Source organism: Mustela erminea, chromosome 7, assembly GCF_009829155.1.
Source record: "Mustela erminea isolate mMusErm1 chromosome 7, mMusErm1.Pri, whole genome shotgun sequence".
Lineage (NCBI taxonomy): Eukaryota > Metazoa > Chordata > Mammalia > Carnivora > Mustelidae > Mustela > Mustela erminea.
This window is the reverse complement of record NC_045620.1, coordinates 103055807-103078437: the sequence shown is the minus strand read 5'-3', so window position 1 is coordinate 103078437 and position 22631 is coordinate 103055807. Positions and strand designations below refer to the sequence as shown.

Here is a 22631-nt window from a genome sequence, read left to right as displayed (position 1 = left end):
TAACATTTAGCCTTTCTTTTTTCATTTTCTTTGGTTTAAATTCCTGAGATTCTGAACTTTTCTAGGCTGTAGCTCCCACTTACTGAGGCAGAGGGCAAATATAGGTGAAACTTCCTCATAAGGGACCGCTCAATGTCTCAAAAAGCCAAGAAGGTCTAAGCAGGAGCAACAGAGCTACCTAGTGGGCACTGCAAGAAATCCACCTACAGAGGAACGGCGCCCACACTGATGAGCTACTTCCTTTTTTTTTTTTTAGGTTTCACTGGTGAATTTTATTACAGTCCTAAAGAAGAAATGATGCCTATTTTTACACAAATGCTTCCAGGAAATTGAAGGAGATCAATATTACCCTAATACAAAAAATAGATATTACAGGAAAGGAAATGAGAGACCCATATTTCTCATGACTACAGATGCACGTACTGTCTGTAATAAAATTTCAATGATCAAATTCAGCATTGTCTAAAATTGTAATATTTAACAACTATGATGGTTAATTTTACATGTCAACTTAACTGGGATGCTTCCTCTACAATCCCCTGGGTTTATCTGCATTATCATCAGGGGCAAATGCTCCCATTTTGCTAAGAGTGACCTCTACATCTTCTCTTCTTCTTGCCCTCTTGGTTCATTACTTCTTCCATTAAGTGAGAATACTAAATGAGAGAAAAAGCATAATTCAACTCCTCTTTTTTGCTTAAAGCTTCTGCTATGAGACTGTCAGTGGAAGACTAAACAGCAGACTAAAGGAAGGCTAGAAGAATTAGCTCCTTATTACAGGGCATATAGTCATACCTTTTTCATTCCCAAATAGCACAGATAACTTACAATCTAGCACATTTAATTAATGGTGACAATTCTATCCTTTCTTCCCAGGGATTTATTCATTCAACAAACAATACTATCCTTTCTTCCCAGGGATTTATTCATTCAACAAACAATACTACGCTTTCTTCCTAGGGTTTTATTCATTCAACAAACACTCCTTTATGCACTAAGCATCATGTTAACTCATTTAATCCAAAAATCCTATGAAGTAGGCACTAGTACTAGCTTCTTTTACAGAAGAAGAAAGTGAGTCACGGAGACGTTAACTAACTGCACGAAGTTCACACTGACAGACTGAGGCTGGGTCAGGAAACTCACCCAGGCAGTCTGTTCCTGAACCTACTCTCAGCCACTACAATCTGCTCGACTGACCTTACCTGCCCCATTAGCCAGTCAGTCAGTTCTGTGCCCAATACTCTATACCATGGAATCTTCCCAGTCAGAATCTTGGTCTCTCAACACCATAAGACTGATGTCTCTCACAACTGCTTCCTCAATACCTTAAGACTGATGTCTCTCACAACTGCTTCCTCCATCTGACCCTCTGGCATGGGCTTTCAGTACCTCCTCCGGTCTGGACGCGTAACTCACCTCCACACTGCCCACCAAGCCATACCCATAGGCCCAGATCCCTGCTACATGCATTAGAAGCTCTCCCACCCCAGTTGTTCATGCCATACCACCACCCCTCCTCAACCTGGCACCCGAAGAAGGACTGAAGGTTCAAGGTCTAGAGGCAGACAACTCAGGGCTCCCCTCTTGGCAACATAGCCCTTGGGCAAGTCGTTGCTCTATAACTATCTCATCCAACTGGCGAATCAAACAGATATTTTTAAACATTTAGTCAGCGTCTAGATTACACTGTGCTAAGGCACAGGTCAAAAGCCACCTGTCCTCCATGAACTTTCCCACATTCCCCAAAGAAAGCAACCTAAGGGCACTGTAGACTCTTGGTACTTCTCTAGCAAATTCAGCATACTCCATCTTCTCTGTAGGCATGGCTCTACGCACAGCTTCCCCAGGGTACACGTGACCTCTCCCTGTGGCTGCTTCCATGCTCTAGGGTGGGAGCTTTCCCTGTTAACATGTGGGGCAGCACCTGTAGGGCAGCACCTGTGGTACGTACCTGATGAGTATGGGCGAATGGAGTCATTTTTCCCCACTACTCAAGCAGAGAGCCCACAAAAATGAAAGAGCTAAGTCAAGTTTCTGGAAGGGAAGGCTCTATGCAGAGAGGGTAAGCTTTTTCAAGGCAAACCCCTCTGACACTCCATCCGCTCCAAACCTATCCCAAGTAAGTGACTTGTGAAATGCATAACCAACAAGCCCGCTAGGTAAGCAGTAACTATGGGGGTGGGAGGGAAACGATGCGGGAAGCAAAGGCACAATGTCAGAAACTCCAAGCACGGTACAAAGGAAATTTTTCTTTCCAACCAAGTTTTATAAAACCCACACCCATCATGCCTCCTATGGTCAGAGGCATGAGACAGTTACAAGGTGCTTGGGTGTCTACACTCAATGAACCCCACTCACATCACCTGGGATCATTTTGATAGCTGTGTTCACTTCACTCCATTTGTGCACCCGATCAAACTTCCAGTCCAGGATAAAATTCCCATTATCCGTCACCACAGGACCCTGGAAGGTAAAATTTTCCACATTTACAGAGGATGTAGATACAGGCAGGCAGGAAAGTGAAGGGGACACCCAAAGACAAGTATCTTAATTGACCCGCTCTAGCCAGTACCCCTGCCTCATGCTTTCTAGAAGGCAGTGCCATGAAGAAGTAATGAGCAGGAGCTTTGGTGTCAGAATTTGAGTCTTGAAGCCACATGCATACAGAGGAGGCTCAGAGAAGCCATTAAGCCCTGTGAGCCTCAGATTCCTCAACTCCACGAAGGGGTAAGGATTCATACTTGAAAGGCAGCTTGCATATAAACCATATGGGTAAGCATTCACCACAGTGAGGACTCACAGGAAGGGTTCGACAGTTCTTAGCTGCTGTTAGAATGAAAAACGACAGCAACAGAAGCCAACTATCCACGTGGTGCAACAGTCTCACCGCCTCTCACTGGGTGCCCAATAACGCAAAAGAAGACAGTGCTACTGTACCCATCACTCACACCAAAAGAGGAAGCAGAGATGTGTTCTGGGGTCCAAAAAGGAAAAAAGGCAAGGGGTAGTTTTAGATAATTAATCCAAAATTCCTAGAGCAGGAGAAGGCCTTTGGGACCACAAATGTTGACAGAACACTATAGTCACAGGCAGGGAAACTAGGCCACTCCCACAGGCTGGAGGCAACACAGTGGGAGTTCACTGAAGGGCCCCAGGAAGGCAGGATGCTGGAGCTCTCATGTGGCGTCGCCCAGGTCTCGAGAGGGAACCACCCCCCCAACAGTCTCAAGGCTTTTCAGCTACAGAGGGGACCAGACTCAGAGCTCTGTACAACCACAAGGATTAGAACTGATTTTTCAAACATCAGAGAAACACCAGAAAAAAAAAAAAAAAAAAAAACAATATAAAAATGCATCAGGGTAGAGTTACAGATCATTTGTTTTGTCTTCTGTATCTTCCAAACTTGTTATACAGTTTTATCTAAAATTACACTTAGTTTTTAGGTTATTACTTTTGCTAGTTTGTTTATTTAAGTGTAGGAGGGGAAAAAAGCTGAAGAAAACATTTCCACTAAGTCTCTGGAGTGTATTCCTAAGGAGGGGTTCACATCCCCCAGGAAATTCTATTTCTTGTCCCATTCAATAAAAGAACGAAGTAAGAGGAGAAAAGGGAAATTATACCATGGAACCTGGAAAACTTCCTGCCCCGGGGCACTTCCCAAAGCCCATTTTTAGCTGCTGTGAAGCCTGCCAGTCCAGGGACCCAGAGAAAGAATCAATTCCCCCCACGTCTACAGAGAACAAGCACTGCATTAAGTGTAGTAATAGCTACATGAGTTTGAATATAGAAACTAATAAAGCTGGAGCACCTGGGTGGCTCAGGTTAAAGCCTCTGCCTTCAGCTCACGTTGTGATCCCAGCCCCTCGTCAGGCTCTCTGCTCGGCGGGGAGCCTGCTTCCCTTCCTCTCTCTCTGCCTGCCTCTCTGCCTACTTGTGATCTCTGTCTGTCAAATAAATAAAAAATAAAATCTTTAGGGGAAAAAAAAGAAACTAATAAAGCTAGTACTCTAAAAATGAACCAATAACCTGATTAAAATAAAAGCTGACTACCCAGGCTACATAAGAGGACCCTACTGAGGCAAAGAGGAGGACACTACACCGAGAACCTGGACCGCCCTTGAGAAACCTCCCTGGCCACTTACTGCCTTGTTGACGGCCATTCGAAGTTCAATCACGCCCCCAAACTTCTGGGTCACAGCTCGGCTCACTGGGACATAGGCCATTGGGATGACCTCAATAGGGATTCCCTTGTGCCACTGATCCCCAAGGTTCTTTGAATCTTTCCTGGGAAGAAAGTCAAAAAAATAAAATAAATAAGCCCAATGGTACATATAGATGAACACCAAATTCAGACATCACAAGCGGGCAAGGGCAGAGAACAGTGACAAACACACAGGGCTTCAAACATTTTCACTACGTTTTACTATGTAAGAAATAAGGTATTTGAAGCAAATACGACAAAAATGTTAAAACTGGGTATGACTGGCTTGTGGGTATACAGGTGTTTATTATTTATGTTCTATCTACAACTGTAATATCTCATAAGTAAATACAATTTTTTTTTTTTTTTAATTCACAGGCTCAGCACCCAGCACAAGCGCCTTCTACCAGACTCCTTGAAGGAGGATCTGAGAGCCGGGTCAAAGACCACACACAACACAGGTCATGTGTGAGCCCAGAGGAAGCAGGACATGCTGAGTCACTGCCTGTGGGCAGGGCCTGTCCTTCCTCTTCAGCTCCCTCCAAGGATATGAGGACATGCTCTTGTCACCAGACTGACAAGCCATCTCCTCCTCCTGCCAATGGACACATAACATAGCAGTTTGTATCTGCAGCAGGAAAACAGAACAAAATCCTCCGAGACACTGCTCTCAGTCCCAGCCATCAGTCTCAGAGAGTCAGACAGCCCCTCCCTTTCTCTATTTCCTCCTCTATACAGGGATGAGGCTGGGGTCTGATCTACCTCCAGTGGACAGCTCAGGACACTCAACACTGTACCTGAAATCAGCGATCACGATGAAGCGGCTGGCATAGCCAGCCACAATTTTCTCCTGGGTCAGGCAGCCTCTGGGGATAGGAAGAGGCAAATGAACACAGGCAGGACACAAACTCAATTTGAAAACTAAGGTCAGAGACAGTAAACCCAAATCCACTTACTGAGAAATTTAATCTGTACTTCTTAAAGGAGATCCCCAGTTCCACCATGCTGTGCAATGGACTGAAATGCATCCCTCCCGAACTTTGTATCAAATCCCTAATTCCCAATGTGCTCTGGGAAAATGAGGCCTCTGAGGAAGTAATTATGGTTAAATGCAGTTATAAGGGGGTCCCTGGTCTGACAGGATCAGTGTCCTTACGAAGAAAAAAGACACCAGAGCGCTCACTTGCTCTCTCTCCACCCTGAGGGCACAGTGACGGGGCAGCCAACTGGAGCCAGGAATCTCCAGAACCATTGAGAAACTGCTGCTGAAGCCACCTAGTCTACAGCATTTTGTTAAGGTAGCCTGAGCTAAGATGCTTTGCTTCTAGTCAATGGACTATGAAAACATGAGCCTGAGTCTGGGAAAAATGGTTCCCAGTCAGGCCAGGTACACTCCTATCAAAGATGCATTTATGTTCAGGGAAGGTCAAATGAGCATGGCATGAATGGAGGGATCTGTAACAGGAGGAGGACAAGCCTTGAACAACCTGTCCCGTCCACTATTTGACAGACGAAACATACGATGACATTCAAACATATATTGTGTCATTACAGTCTGCTGGATTATGAGAACCAGCAGAGCAGGACTTTACTCTCTTCAACTCACCATTCCCTATCCACCAATCAACATTTAAGAAATACCCAATGTTCTCCAAATGAATGAATGAATATATAACTGCTCACAGAGGGTAAGAGCGGCTTTAAGGCAAAGATCACACATGAATGCCCACAGACCAAATACACTCACCCCAACAATGTATTTGGTCTGAGTCACACAGCTTTTAAAATTTGAATCAGCAGAGGAAGGCAGATACAGAGAACCCATTAAGATGAATAATCTCACCAAAGAGGCCCAGGTTCCCGGTCAGCAGACTGCTACTCACGACTAGAAATGCCAAGCTGGCTCTACAGCCATCGGCTATCTACTTCCTAGTAGAAAGACAAGCTCACATGGGGCACAGTGGCCATTTGTTTATTCTGCCTTCCACTCTGCTTTGCTGAGGATTAACCAGCAGTTAGTCTTTACCAAGAAAGTCCCCATGACACTCACCCACCGCCCTTGATGAGATTGAGATCGGCATCTACTTCATCAGCACCATCGATTGCGAGGTCAATCTGTGTTGGAGTTGGGGGAAGGGGAGGAAAGGTACAGAAACTATTAAGGCCTCTGTGTAAAGCTTGAACATGTAAAGATTCATCAGATGCTTAGCAGCCCTATTAGCGAGGTATAGTTATTCCCATTTAAGCAGTAAAAAAACGGGCTCTGAGAGGTTAAGCTATTCCACTAAGGTCACCGGGAAAGAAATATGGGGTTTGGAACCACACCTGGGTCCAGCTCTTACCCATAACATTACACTCCCTTTTCTCACTGATGGGTTTCTCTGTGGAGGAGCTAGAATTATTGAGTACACAATCCCAATGTGGGTGACATCACCCCCAAGTACAGAAAAGATACACAGTACATCTATGGTATTAAAATTTCACTGAGGGGAGGGCAACAGAAAAAAGGTTAAGAAAAACTGATTCAGAAGTCTCCATACTGATATGGCCAAAACGAAAGGCAGTTTTTGTTTGTTTTTTTAAAGATTTTATTTATTTATTTGATAGAGAGACAGCAAGAGAGAGAGAGAAAACACAAGCAGGGGGAGAGGGAGAAGCAGGCCTCCCACTGAGCAGGGAGCCCGACGCGGGGCTCAATCCTAGGACCCTGGGATCACGACCTGAGCCAAAGGCAGACACTTAATGACTGAGCAACCAAGGGGCCCCAGAAAGGAGTTCTGAGCAGACAGAGAAAACCCAATGAAGAGCTATAAAGCTGACACACATTTGATGTGATCTGTAATTGGAAAGTATCTGAGGCACCCCCACTTTGACCCTCCCCCCAAAAGCATCTGTCTGGGCTCGCCCACTCCCACTGTTAGAAAATTCTACCACCAACCACAAGAGCAGTCAGGAACAACTGGGTTCATGCATCTTTCAAGATCCAAAAATCAAGGAAGCCCAAACTCTGCATGGAAAATGTGGGAGCCTTAAGTATGGTTATTGAAAACAGCAGTATGAAAAAACCTCAGGGCACAAATCAGTTCAAGTTGTTTGACATGGCACAGGTGTAAATAAAGTATACCATGCTTCAGCCTCTCTGTGCTTCCTTCCTTTCAAGGATCCTGCCGTTTGTCTGAAGAGAAAGCCTGAGCTGCTTCCCCCCACCCTGCACTAACCCCGAGGCCAGGCTACGGATGCCGTGGCAACTCTCTGGGGCCTAGAAGGCTGCAACCTTCTTTGTGTGAGTTCCAGGCCCACCTTCCACCCAAACCACACTCCTTCCAGTGCTCAGCACTGCCTCACTCTGCTCTGGCTCTGCCCACAGAAATCCCCCAATAAGCCCCTCCCATGGTTCTTACTCACCCCCAGAGGCCCGCATGTTCCAGGACGACACAGGTGAGTGGACCAGGTTAGTACCGTCTCTGGAATGCTCTCTCCTGGCCTGGCCAGCCTGCCTTCACAGCTCTGCTCTTACCTCTCCCCACAAAACCCTTCTAAGCAGCACTGCTCCAGCACCAGAGGCATCTGAATTCATATTCAGGCTCTACCAATTACACGGAGCGTGGCTTTGGCAAATGGCTTGCCCTCTCTGTCTGTTTCACACCTGTAAAATGGGATGATGATGGTATACGTCCTCAAGACTACTGGAGATTAAGTGGCTGACCACAGACCTAGCACCCAGAGTAACACGCAGCATACAGGAAGAGCTCTGCAGATACCAGCTAGGAGTACACTGCTCACCCTCAACCCCTCTAGTCTCCTCCCGATTACCCATGTGTTCAGCCATCTTTGCCGTAACACGTCACTGTAATCTGTTTTCAAAGGTCCATGGCTGCCTCACACGATTACTTCTCTTCTCCACTTAGTTGGTAAGTTCCATGAGCTGGCTCACTCTTCTACTTCTATACAAGGACCACAGGAAGTTCTAAATCCACCCCTGGGTTTGTCTAATCCCCCTTCATGGTGCTCATACTGAGCTCTCAGGGTTAAACCACAAGGAATGTACTGGAAACTAACAACCTCTCCTCTCGTGACCTTAGCCAAATTTAATATTCAAAATCCCAGGAGAAATGGGATGTATGACTCACTGACCTTTCTCCTAGATTCAACAAGATATCCCAGAGGCCACACACAAGTGACAGCCATGAAAAAGGAGACATAAAACACAGCAGTCCCTCTCTCCCTTACCTCTGGGTGTCGGTCCAGGTCACTGAGAGTTAAGCCATACTGCAAAATGAGCTGACGGGCCTGCGGAGAACAAGAAAAAAAAAACGGCCATAATCATTTACTCTAAGCACGTGGCAAAGATTCTCAGCATTCTTCTGGATCTAAGTGTTTGACCTGGAGTCCTGACCAAGGCTCCCTCCCAAATCCAACTAGAATCACTAAGAGGTAGGAGCTATAGCTCCGTGAATGGTAAACTAAGTTAATTTCATCCTGGGAACCAGAAGGAGGCAAAGAGCATAGAGTGAGACTCCCAGTGCCAGGCTAAGAATTCCTTCTCCGTGACCTGTTATTTAAGACAATGAATGCCATAGACTCCTAAAGCTAATGGTAATACAGTATTTAAAAAAAAAAGCAAAAACAAAACATTCCTAAAATAAAAACTAAATTGATACAGAGTGATTTCCAGGCTATCATGAAGAAAAATAAGCAAAAGAATCTATACAGAGCAGAGGATATCAAAGGCAGGATGTCCCGAACAGCTAAGGAAGGAACTCAGCAAATTGCGAACACCACACTCGGAAAGACTTAGGATTTACTTTAGAGACATGCCTCATAATATTAACCTTTCAAAGGAGCTGACAAAATGGGAGAAGTGTGTGGTTACCAACACCACATGGCCCTGAGAGGACTGACAGCTGGAATAAATAAATATACCTTGTACCAACCAAATCCAAGTTGATAAGGATCTAGATTCATGTCACTGCCTACAAAACGCAGAGGACTCAAAGGATGGAAAACTTTCTTTCAAAGGCATGTCTTTTTTTTTTTTTTTCAAGATTTTTATTTATTTGTCAGAGAGAGAGAAAGAGAGCAAGCAGGCACAAGTAGGGAGAGCAGCAGGTGGAGGGAGAAGCAGGATCCCCACTGAGCAAGGAGCCCCATGCAGCAGGACCCTAGGATCATGACCTGGGCTGAACGCAGATGCTTAATGGACTGAGCCATTCAAGAGTCCCCCAAACGTGTGTCTTAAAATATTTTCTGTCATATATAAAAAATGGAGATGAATGAAAGGTCAATGAAGATGACCAATGTTGATCTTCAATTCCCAAATCCTAAGATTCTAAGGAAAAAACCACAAATATCCTGGAATTTGCAATATATGGGCATTGTTGTGATCCAGATTCAAACTATAAAAAATACTTTTAAAGGATAAGACAACAGGGAAAATTTGAACCATGGTTTCATTTGTTTTTATGTTACCAAAGATTGTTAAATTTTTTGGTATTACTGAGATATTTAAAAACCTCCCTATTTTTCAAAGAGACATAATGAAAAATGTATAATCAAATTATGACTGGGATTTGTTTCAAAATAACCAAGATAGAGGACAATGGGGTACAGATGGAAACAAAATTGGCCATGAACTGATGGTTACTGAAACTGGGTGATGGGTACATGGAAGTTCATTATGTTATTCTTCATCCTTTCTGAACTGTGAAAACTTCCATATAAAAAGCTGAAATAAAATGTTGACTAAAAACAGAAATTTTTTTTTAAAATGTGATTTTATCCTTACTAAAGAGAAATATACAATGAAGGGGAAAAACAGTAAAAATGGTATTACGGGGTGCCTGGATGGCTCAGTTGGTTAAGCGTCTACCCCAAGCTCAGGTCATGATCCCGGGATCCTGGGATGGAGCCCCTCATGGCATCATCATCATCATCAGGCTCCCTGCTCACTGGGGAGTCTACTTCTCCCTCCCCCTCTGCCCCGCCCCCCATTCATGCATGCACCTGTGTGTGCTCACTCTCCCCCTCTTTCAAACAAATAAACCCTTAAAAAAAAAAATGGCACTGCAGAACTATGAAAATAGAACTATGTCTACTTTCCTCAAAAGTAGTACTGGAGAAACCATCCTAATTCCATACCAAACAACGGGAATATCTGGAAGGCAGCCTCTAACGTGACCTTCCCCATCTCTTGGTATTCATGCCTTTCGATATCCCTGTCCACAAAGTCCCAGGATTGCTGTGTGTAACCAATGGCACACAGCAGAGGTGATGCAAGATACTTCTGAGATTACTTTATAAAGAAGGCCATGCGGTAGGTAAGGGTGGCATGTTCTAGCAAGATCCTTCCCTCCTACCCTCCCTCTTCCCTCTGTCTCTTTTCTTACCACATGCCAGGGGAAACTAGCAGCCATGTCCCGGAGACACCCACAGAGCTCCCTACTGAACAGCCTGTGAAAAATGAGGGCCTGCAAGACCCACATGACTGAGCTTGGAAGTGACTCCTTGAACCACAGCTGGATCTTGAGATGACCACAGCCCTGGCCAACAGCTTAACTGTGACCTCCGCAGAGACCCACCCAGCTAAACTCACTCCAGATTCCTGACCCTTGGAAACTATGAGATAATAAACATTGCTTGTTTTAAGTTGCTAAATTTGGGGGTAATGTGTTCCATAGCAACACATATTGAATACAGATGGTGTCAGAAAAATGATACTAACTGCACACAGTTCAATGAGAGAGTCTACCACACAAATAAAACTGTGTGATGTACCACAATTTCCAATTAATTTAATGTACTTTAAAAACAACACTAAACCACATTCAGATATAATACATAAAAACTGGATATCAGCATTCCTAAGGAAAATATCCTGTATAAACTGACCATTTTAATTTAACACCTCCTAAGGTCAAAGACTGCCTGTACCACTGAACAGTGTTACTGTTTCATGAGGATGTCTCATTTGTCCATCTAGACCGTAATCAGAGTAGGAGAGAGCACACTTTATAAACTCTTGTTACCTTACAACAGTCAACATCATTTGAGGCAATAGTTGGGTAAATAACCAATTGTTCTGAATTAGTTCTAGAAAGAGTCACCTAGTACAAACCACTGTTTAAAGGAACAAATGGACACTCCAGTAAGTTAGCCACAGAGTGAAGACCAGAAATACAGTCTCCTGCCTTCCTGTCCTGTCTAGGGGCTAAAAAGGGAATTAGAAGAAAAGAAAAACAGAGGGACTGGTCAAAGGACAAGAAGCAGAGAAGACAGGCCCATTAATAAATGAAACTGAAGTCATCTTATATAGTAACACGTTATTAACAGCAGCAATTTTAAAAGGAGTTCTTTGAGGTCTTGGCCTTCCTCCTCTACCTGAAATAGTGTGCCTTCTCCCAAACCCCTGCCCCACATGGACAACTCAAACGTCATCCTTTCCAGGAAGTCCTCCCCAATTCCCTGGGCAGGGAGGTAGGCTTTCCTTCCTCAAAAAGGCATATTATCTAGGGTTGCCTGGGTGGCTCAGTGGGTTAAAGCTCTGCCTTCGGCTCAGGTCATGATCTCAGGGTCCTGGGATCGAGCCCCGCATCCGGCACTCTGCTTGGCAGGGAGCCTGCTTCCTCCTCTCTCTCTCTCTGCCTGTCTCTCCGCCTACTTGTGATCTGTCAAATAAATAAATAAAATCTTTGAAAATAAAAAAATTTTAAGAAGGAATATTATCTCTACTTTTCTACCATATATTTGTAAATAGACACATACAAGTGTATGTCTTATTTACATTAATTATTTACATTAATTCATAATTCATTATGTATTGTGTATAATTCATAAAGCATTAATTCATCCCACACACACAGACTGCCTAAGAGCCAGATACCACACTGGACACTGGAGAAGATGAATAACACCTGCCATGCACAGGACGGACCCTCATCCCTGTAATTAACAGTCAGTATACCCTCAATGATCACTATGTCCAACTGAATTCTGCCTCCTCACCAGCACCAGGAGCCAACCCATCCCATTTCCTGTCCAAAGCCTGGTACATGCAAAGAGCCCAGTAGGTAAGTGCTGTCTATGTTGTATAGCTGGGAGGCCCTGCCCCAACTTCTGTGAGCCCTGGGGTTCTCATCTTCCCAGACAATAAGCAATACAAGAACGTGGGGAGCCTGGGTGGCTCAGATGGCCAAGAGTCTACCTTCAGCTCAGGTCATAATCTCCAGGTCCTGGGATTGAGTCCCATGTCAGACTCCCAGCTCAGCTAACGGGGTGGGGGGCGGGGGAGGCAATGCATGCACAGGAGGGATGGGGTCTGCTTCTCCCTCTGCCCCTCCCCCCACTCATGCTTGCTCTGTCTCTGTCTCAAATGAATAAATCTTAAAACAACAACAACAACAACAACACAAGGGCAGCATCTGCCCTTGCTTTAAACAGTCTGCATTCTCACCCACAATGTAAAGAACCCTGACATTGACCTCAAGATCTATCAGGGTAGGACTCTTTAACCTTTAACCAGACTCCCCACAGGACCCCTGTGAGTGGCCCTGCACACACAGAGAAGCCAGAGTCACAAACGGCACGAGCTTCATTTTTCCTGTTATGGGTTGAACTGTGTTGAAAAAACAAAACAAAACAGGTTGGAGTCCTAACTCCCAGTACTTCAGAATATGACTTTTTTTGGAGACAGGGTCTTCACAGATGTAATCAAGTTAAAACAAAGTAATTGGGCTGAGCCCTAATCCAGTATGACCCGCGTCTGGAGAAGGAGAAATCTGGACCAGACAGCACAGGAAGGCCATATGGACATGAAGGGAAGGATAAGGAAAAGGCACCTACAAGTCAAGCAATGCCAAAGACAGCCAGGAAACCACCAGAAGCCAAGAGAAAGGCACACCACAGAGTCCCCTTCATCTTGCACTTGAGCTCAGACAGACTCCTTGATCTCGGACTGCTGGCCTTCAGAACTGAGAGTAAATTTCTGTTTTTTAAGCCACATTCAGTCTGTGGTACCTTGTTATGGCAGTGCTAGGAAACCAATATGCTAACTTCAACACAACAGTCCAATTGTGGGGGTATCAAGCCAAAACTGGCTCAGTGAGCACAAATGCAGACACACGTGCTTAACTAAGATTACCATCTGCTGGATACCAGACACTCTTGAGCTCACAAGGTTAGAGGTGTCCTGAGGGTGCACAGCAAACACCCCTGTCTGCCTCTCCCAGCTCTTGAAAGTGCAGGGAGCAGTAAAGCTAATGACTAGCTTGTGCTCTTAGAAAAGAGACAGGAACCAGTGCCTTGTCATTGCAATACCACAGCTGGACCCCCAGAAGCCTCTGGTGACTAAGGACAGCGGCATGTGACAGACCAGCAGTCCTGTTATTCATACAATTCACAATAAAACCTGAAAGCTTATCTTTTCCCTTCTATCGTCTAACTGAGGTGCATTACAGGCTGACCATGAAAAACAAACACTGTTTTTGGCTTTCAGACCAGACCAGAGCCAGCTTTTAAATGTGGTTTTTTTTTTACTGTCCTTTTTCAAAAACTTTCAACTTTAAAGGAAAAATCTACCAAAAAAATCCTTTAAATCCCTATAAGGTTTACTTGTCTGAAAGGTAGAGCCTCAAATATTCTGACTTCTCCAATCATTTCAGGAGCTTGCATCTAGCCAAATTTAACACAAAATAAGTGTGGGTATGTGGGGAAAACACACATAACAAAACAGTAACTCAGAACAAGTGAATTTTTAAAAGCCCTTTGAACTGTGAATGACTTCACTCAATCTACTGAACTGGCCAGCACTTTCCAGTCTGGGTACAATGCTTTCACTTACCACCATAAAATGCAGGTGGGCTAGGAGGATGTTATTTTAAAAACACAGAACTAAAAACAGCAATGTGAATACCTGTCTTTGGCTCAGCTCTTTCCCAAAACCTAAAACTGTACTAAAGGAAACTTTCCAAAACACATAAACAAAAAGAGGAGAAAATTATAGCAAACTTTTAAAAGCGGACCACTGATGAACAATGGTAACTGGCAAAATGAGAGAGACAAATCCAAAGGCAGTACTGCAGGAAGCTAAGAAGACACCCAATAAAGAAGCACAGAAAGAAGCTCCTGAAAGATTCAGGGCCACGTGGCACTGGGAACTTCAGGAAGCAGACATGACAGTACAAGTAAAGGAGGGCACACTGGTTGAAAGGGTACTGAGGAACCTGCTCTCCATCTTTCTGCACTACTCCTAAAGCAGCATGCTGATTCTCTGGAGAAGGTAGGGAATTAACATGCACTTATAGTTATGAGCAATAAATAATACAGAGAATTGATCAATCACTATAATGTACACCTGAAAGTAATATAAAACTGTTATGTTAACTGGAATTAAATTTTATAAAAAATAATTTTTAATTATTTAAAAAAAAAAGAGAGAGTTGGGACGCCTGGGTGGCTCAGTTGGTTAAGCAGCTGCCTTCGGCTCAGGTCATGATCCCAGGGTCCTGGGATCGAGTCCCACATCGGGCTCCTTGCTCGGCAGGGAGCCTGCTTCTCCCTCTGCCTCTGCCTGCCTCTTTGTCTGCCTATGCTCGCTCTCTCTCCCTCTGTCTCTGGCAAATAAATAAATAAAGTCTTTAAAAAATAAATAAATAAATAAATAAATAAAAATTAAAAAAAAAGAGAGCAACTATGTATTAATTGTCATGATTCTATGGACTGACTGGGAAATCTCTGGAGTGGGCTGGCAGGTGGAGAATGACTTGCCTCACATGCCTGGAGCTGCTTGACCTCTCATCCTCCAGGACAGCAGCCTGGGCGTGTTCACATGGTAGAGTAATGGTTTCAGCAGCAAGATGGGCCAACCCCACCACAAAAGCACTTTTCAATTCTCTGTTGGCATTCCATCTGGTCACATCCCATTGATAAAACAAGTCAAAATCAAGACCAGAGCCAAAGAGATTTTACAAAATGTCAGACACTTCTTCCCCAACACTCACAGGTATTTCACTGAAAACTCAGATCCAGCATAACAACAGATACCTTCTAGCCCTTTTTGCCTACTTGGATCCCAGAACACAGGCAGTCATATACACCCCTCCCAAAGGGACACTGCCAGACTTCTCTGAGAAATCCGAGGAGCCAGAAGACAGACAAATAATCTGACATCAGAAGTTCCCCAACAAGAGGGCTTGGCAGACAAGCCTGGAGCAAAGACCATCTTCATCCTATGAGCTCGTCTCCAATCAGCTTCTCAGCCTACCAGTTTTCAAAATGAGCAGAGAGTAAAGGAAGGCCAGAATAAGAGATGACTGAAGCAATCTAACAATACTGGACTGTGTTGGTTGGTTGATCAAAACTATGAATTATGTGCAAAAAAGAGCAAAATTTACTGTACATAAATTATAATTCCAACAAACTGTAAAGAAAAAAAACTTTGAGGAAACATATTTAAGGAGAAAAAAATCTTAAAACAAAAACAAGTTTATCATTAACAACTTCACAGAGACAAGGGAAGAAATCAAAAAGTTGAACCCATTAAACAAAAGAAGTCTCAGAAAACAAAAGGACCTTATTTGAAATTAAACATGAGAGTAAAATAAGCTCAATAGAAGGGTTAGAAAAGACAAAGCTAAGAAGATAATGGGACAAAACAGGCCACAAGCACCAAGTATGCAACAAGCATCCTAAAAAGAAAGGCCAGAGAAAACAAGGGCAAGAAAATTAAAGGAATAATGGAAAAAACTCCCCACATCAGAGTGTGAGTTTCCAGGATGAAATGTCCCAGAAAGTGCCCAGAAGAATGGACGAAAACAAATGCACATTAGACACAGCATGATGACATTTCAGAACACTGGATATGAAGAAAAGATAACATAAACATATAAAGGTTCAAAGAGGGAAAAAACAGATTTTAGGGGCGCCTGGATGGCTCAGTCAGTTAGGTGTCCCTCCCACTCAATCTCAGCTCAGGTCTTGACCTCAGCGTTGCTGAGTTGAAGCCCCATATTAGGGCTTTAAAAACAAATAAAATTTTAAAAATAGGTTTCATACAAAAGATCAAGAATCAGAATGGCATCAAGCTCCTCAACAGCAAAGTGAAAATTAGAAGACAACAGTGACAATAAAGAAATGCCTTCAGAATTCCACAGAAATGATTTTACATATAATTCTCTAAGTCAAAGAGCCAACTTAAAGAAAGGCTAGAATAAAGACATTTTCAGATATCCAAAGCGTCCACAAATTTGCATCCCAGGCACTTGAATAGCATATGTTTCACCAATACTGAAGGAAACAAAACAAAAGGGGATGGGGGTGGGGGTGAGGAAAAACAGACCAAAAAAACAGGACGATCCAAAAGAGAAAAGAAGGAAAATTTTTGACCACAAAAGGAGACCCCAAGACAACAGCCAAGTGCACCTGCCACAGCATTCTAAACCCCAACAACCCAGACAGACTTGGCCAAGATGAAAAAGGTGGCGCGGAATAGCCAGAAAGAAGCATCAAAAGGAAGTGAGATTTCCCATCTGGGTAGAGTCTGGGGTTGAATTAGTAAGGAGTACACAGACAACCAAGCAAATGAAAAAAAACAAAGGCAACATTTATTGAACTTTCAGGAAACAGAAGTAACAGGCAGGTAAGGAAGTGTAATCACAGCACACTATACAGCTGGGCCAGAGTTTGGCTGATCACAATTCAGTAGGCACTGAGTAACGCCCCCGCAAAATTTAACTGTATAGAAAGTGGGAGAGAAGGCTGTATGTGAACTGGGAGAGTAAGGAGGTAAAAACTAAGCAAACACCCATCTTCCATTCATCCATTCAGTGGAGAATTATATATACCAAGTTGAAAAGAATATTTAAGTAGCAAGAAAAGTATGTATTTCCAGATACTAGAGCAATGAATGTCTAACCAGCTAAGTTAAAACTCCCCATACACTACACTGCACCTAACACAGAACACAATCAATAGTCACCGAGGGAATAAATGAATGCATCTAAAGCCACACTTCTGAGGGGCAATCCTCCGTAAATAAACTGCTCTGCTGCTCCTGGCTCTCTCCTCTAGAGCAACACTGGTGCACAACCCAAAGCCACGCCTCGTCCTCAGGGACCTTGGAGATTCTGCAACAAGTGCTGCCAAGATGCAGAATGGAAAGCAGGACATACCTGGAAGGACGTGGGGATGCAGACAAGGTTCAGATTCTCTTGTTTCACTCTTTCAGCTGTGAAGACAAAAGCCGTGTTGGTGGTTTTTCCGCTCTCCTCACTTTATTTCTTGTCGCATGCACATTTGCTAAAATCCAACAGGAAAGGAAAGGCTATCCCCCGCTGACAGCTGCCTTCCATTCTGTGACCGCAACCTCTGTGAAAACACTCATGAACGGGGGCACATGGGTGGCTCAGTGGGTTAAACCTCTGCCTTCGGCTCAGGTCATGATCTCAGGGTCCTGGGATGGAGTCCCTCACCGGGCTTTCTGCTCAGCGGGGAGCCTGCTTCCCTTCCTTTCTCTCTGCCTGCTTGTGATCTCTAAATAAAATCTTAAAAAAAAAAAAAAAAGCTCATGAACATACATCGCAGACAGGGATACTAGAAAGCTCAAGGAGTAAACACTAACTACAAAAAGAGCAATGTCACGTGTTTGCTACTATTACGTGCCTGGCAGTGTTCAAAGACCTCTGTACATGCCAACTGTTTTAACTGTAACAATTAGAATTAAAAGGTGAGTTTCAATTATTATTCCCATTTTACAGATGAGGAAACTGAGTCAGAGGCAGGTTAAAATCACCATGTAGTTGTATCGCTAACAGGGGGCAGAGTGAGCTATGATCCCATCCTGTCTAGCTCTAGTCTTAAAACTACTTCCTTATACTGCCTTTCACAGAAAAAATAGAACTTTACTTTTGCATTTAGTAAAAAAATTTCATTTGTAGGCCCCAGAGGGTGGTTAAAGAAGGTTTACTTACTCATTTTGGATTTGTACCTTTCTTGAGGGAAAAAAGTCTTAAGGAAACAACTATCGTATTAAAATTTCAAGTCTTTTTAATCATTGGGTCTGCACATGGGAGGTTCAAAAGGCACTATTCTGAACCCCACAGTAATCCCTGTACCCTAAAATCCTCCACACACTCAATGCTAAGGGAGAAAAGTATGTAATACTAAAGCCTGGGTTAAGCCAATGAGAAGGATTCCAGAAACGCTCAGGCCAGCACCACAACCACTCTTGTAAAGAGATAGTGTTCCCGGACTTTGTCTCCTGAGCACTGCCCCCTGGCACCTAGAAGCTATAAGCAGTCGGGCAAGCCTCTCCTCTGAGCTTTGTTTTAACAAACAAAAGTAGGGCAGTAAAACCTGTTGAACCGCCACAGGGGCTGATAATTCCTGTGCCTTTCCTAAGCTCGGAGACACCCTAATCAGAACAAAGTCCGCACCTGCAAGAACCAGCCACCAACTTCAGGGGCCTCAAATCCACTCCAGGGTCATGGACAGGGCAAGCCTGATCTAAACTCAGCATATCTGTCTGAGATTACCTGAGGAACCCAGGGCCCCTGGAGCCACACACAGGACCACTGATGATAACTACAATTCTGCTGAGACCTCATCTTAAACCAGCTCCTCCCCTCAAGACGAGCAGAGTAAACAAAGCCAGGCATCCCCCAGAGTTGTCTGAAGAGGCCCAAAAATACCTCTCAGAGAAGAGCAGAGTGACAGGTGACAAACCTGTGCCCCACTCCCTCCTCTCCATCCCCCCCAACCACCACCCCACACAGAGCTTCCAGGAGCCAGCCCAAGAACATACATACCTATTCGCTGCACAGCATGAACAATCGTAGAGCCACTTCCAATTCCTAGCACTTGATTATTCTGAAAAAAAAAAAAAGGGGGGGGACAAAACTCATTAATATATTTTACTCCCTCTTTAGCCCGCTCTCTAGATCAATTCACCAACATGAGTGCAAGGCAGGTACTGTGCCCATTTTATAGACACGTCAGCCTGAGCAGAACCCCATCAGAGCTGTACATTATCCTAGGGCCCATAGCCATTTATCAGCAGCACCCTCCTCCCTTCATGTCCAACCCTAACATCACCACTTCCTCCTGTTACAAAGATAAACTGAGGCACATTAATAATTTTAAGAGTTTATTTGAGCAAGTCAGGCAGCAGCTAATCTCACAGACAGAAAGGAGCTCTAAGGAGCTATATTGAAAGGAAAGACTTTTAGAGCCAGAGGAAGTGTGAACAAGAAGTCCTAGCAGGCAAAACGGCAGGCTGGTTATTGCCAGGTTCCTTTTCTTTAGGAGATGGCAGGGGTCTCTGAGGCAGATTACCTAACTACTGCCGATCAGACCATTCCTGACTGACTAATTTAACATTCCATTTCTGGGAGAGTTGAAACAGTAATTAAGTCTCCTTTTTGGTGACATGAGCTTAACACAAGTTACTCAGTTTGGGGCCTGTTGTCTTGTTCATAACAAAAGAAAATCTCACTATGGGCTTTCCCTTGCCAAATGATTGGTTAACCAGTTGCTGGAACTCTAAGAAATTTGACATGAACTATTTCAGCATGCTGAACTTCCTAATGTTGCTTATTCAAAGTGAGGTTCTGTAGGGGGGCAAATGATACTGTTAAATGAGGATTTAAAAAAAAAAAAAGTAAAATCACAAAACTGCTACAACCTGTCCACAGGAAAAAACCCAAGAACCATAAATTCATATGCAGTCAAGAAATGTTCAGATCTTAAGGGCAATAATCAGTTAAATCTCATAAAACAATTAATGTGCATTTCTTTTTTTTTTTTAAAGATTTTATTCATTTACTTAACAGAGATCACAAGTAGGCAGAGAGGCAGGCAGAGAGAGAGGAGGAAGCAGGCTCCCCGCTGAGCAGAGAGCCGGATGCGGGGCTTGATCCCAGGACCCTGGGATCATGACCTGAGCGGAAGGCAGAGGCTTTCACCCACTGAGCCACCCAGGCACCCCTAATGTGCATTTCTATGGACAGACGTTATTTGCATTGCTAAGAGTGTTCTACAAGGGGCGGCCTGGGTGGCTCAGTCTTTAAGGCTGCCTTCACCTCAGGTCAGGATCTCAGGGTCCTGCTCAGCAGGGAGTCCACTTCTCCTTCTCCTTCTTCCCCTTTCCCTTCCCTCCCCTCCCCACTCTCTTACCCCCAGCTTGGGCACAGACATGTGTGCCCGCTCTCTCTGTCTCTAATAAATAAAATCTTTAAAGTGGGGATAATTGGTCTTGAGGTCACAATGGGCTGTCCTGAGATCTGACTGAAATTATCATTTATAAATCTTCTTGGTAGGTGCTGAATAAATGGTAGCTGCTGCTTTGGTTTCTACATCTTTTGCCTTAGACTGGCAGGAAGTTGCTTAGGAACTGAGTGAGCTCCACATTAGTTCCTAATGCAGCGCCCTCACCCTGTTCTGCTGTTTGTGGTCTAACTGACCTCAGCTGGGTCCTTAGTGGGCCCTTAGGGACTTTTCCCCCTTTCTTAAAATGGCAGGCTCAGTAGGGTGAGGCCTGGTTCCTGTGCTTTATACTCACAAGTACTCTATCTCTTACACCTTGTCCCTACTGCAGATAAAGACTCTCTCAGAGTTCTAACTAAGCCTCACCCTCTTCCCATATTGTGAGGCAGGCTTGTGCAAAACAGGGACCTCCTGTCATTAAATGGTCAGTTGTTGTGATTTGGTATTTCAAAACCTCTGCCATCCCCTTTGAGACAGGGAAACTGAAGAGACCCCATGAAAAGAAAACTGCTTTTTTTGCCCCTCTTCCTGCATCTATGCTTATGGACCTGCACCCCCACCCTAAACACACCCTATGGAACAATTAAGTATGACCTTCTTGTAAAGGTTAAGGAGTTAATGGTATCTTTACAATCTTGTAGCACAACAGATAACATCTAAGGAGTGACTGGGTGGGGTCATTCCCAAAGTGTTTTCCAAGACCACTAACTCAACTCCTTGATGCCAGTGCCCCTGGCTCTAGGGCCTAAGTGACTTACCGACAAGCCCTGAGCATTCGACCTAGTTTTGACCAGTTCCTGGATACTAAACATACATACAGGCACATATACCAGGCCACTGTCCTCAATTTAAAACCCCAGCCCACAAGCAAAGACAAGACTCTCCTTTCCTTCCTGAGTCTCCAGACACTCCGTCTGCTAAACTCTATCACTCCCGCTATTCAAAAAACTCTGCTCTCACTTCCTACCAGCTCGAGTGATTTCGATCCTGTGTGAAGCCAAGGGCCCTCAGAGGCCTGGTACTGTGGGACCCCCTCTGGTTCCTTGGACTGGCCGGCCTACATCACCCTAAAGAAAAGGTAACTTTCAAGGCTACTTCAGGCTCTCCCCCTTATGCTGACTTCAGGGAGGCTGTAGATGGTGGGGCTTGATGTCTCCCCAGAGGTTTCCCTGTGATGCCACCAGCCTGAAGGTGCCTGTGGCCAGTCCCCTGCATTCTAGATATTAAGCTTAGATAAAAAGTCACTGAAGCTAGAAAACTCTGCTTTCACTCTTAGGCTATACCCAGGCTCTGTATTTATCGTGGGGTTTTTCCTTTCTGACTGTCCCTGATGTTGGCGAGGAATCTTTTAGTACTCACCTACAGATCATTTTTGTAAAGCCAACTTAAACTACACATTGTAGGTAAACCAAATCTTTTGCCTGATATGAAGCAGGAAGTGCTTAAAAAACAAAACAAAAAGCCCTAGATGGAGTTACTTATGTTCAGTCTCAGGTCACCAAACCAAGACTTGACTTAATTACAGTTTTGGCTCCCCCAAAAAATGGAATCTTAAGCCAGTCAATCAGGAACTGTCTGATCAACACTAGCCAGGTGAAGTGCCTGAGAGACCCCTGACATCCCCTATAAGGAAAGTGACCTTGTAACAGCCAACCTGCTCTTATGCCTAGTACAACTTCTTAGTTCCTGTCCCCTCTGGCTATAAAAGTCTTTCATTTTGTATGGCTCTTTGAAGCTCCTTTCTGTGTGTTAGGCTGGATGCTGCCTGATTCATGTATCATTGCCAACAGAACTTTAAAATTTACTCAGTTGAATTTTGTTTTTTAATGTTTTGTAGGAGGAAGAAAAATCCGGGGGCAATTCAGAACTATAGCCAACACCCCTCACTACACACAGGACAGAGGCACAGGAATACCTAATACCACCCCCTAGGCCCCTATCTGGTATCAACCTTCTCAAAGTAAGATGACATCTCAAACTATAAAGATTAGAAAGAATGACCAACAAGCAGAGGGAGCTACAAAAAAGAAATCAAATGCTAATACTCCAGCAACTAACACACTTCTAGCTGGGCCTCCCCCACCTCCAGAGGGCTTTCACCCATCAGCCTGTGTGTGAAAGCTTTGGAAATCACTTTGACTAGCTCATAGTTCCCAAGTCACCAAACAGTCCT

General features: G+C 44.2%; 1 protein-coding gene across 1 annotated transcript in view; it reads right to left on the bottom strand.

The window, feature by feature from the left end:
• Nucleotides 1-22631, bottom strand: part of RPIA (ribose 5-phosphate isomerase A) — a 38625-nt gene that overhangs the window by 11950 nt on the left and 4044 nt on the right. Inside the window, exons 2-8 of the mRNA XM_032352718.1 lie at nucleotides 19003-19063; nucleotides 17368-17423; nucleotides 8435-8494; nucleotides 6255-6319; nucleotides 5002-5070; nucleotides 4146-4287; nucleotides 2367-2466 (exon numbers count right to left, since the gene is read on the bottom strand). Coding sequence (XP_032208609.1) covers nucleotides 2367-2466; nucleotides 4146-4287; nucleotides 5002-5070; nucleotides 6255-6319; nucleotides 8435-8494; nucleotides 17368-17423; nucleotides 19003-19063 — 553 coding nt within the window. The remainder of the gene's footprint in view (nucleotides 1-2366; nucleotides 2467-4145; nucleotides 4288-5001; nucleotides 5071-6254; nucleotides 6320-8434; nucleotides 8495-17367; nucleotides 17424-19002; nucleotides 19064-22631) is intronic.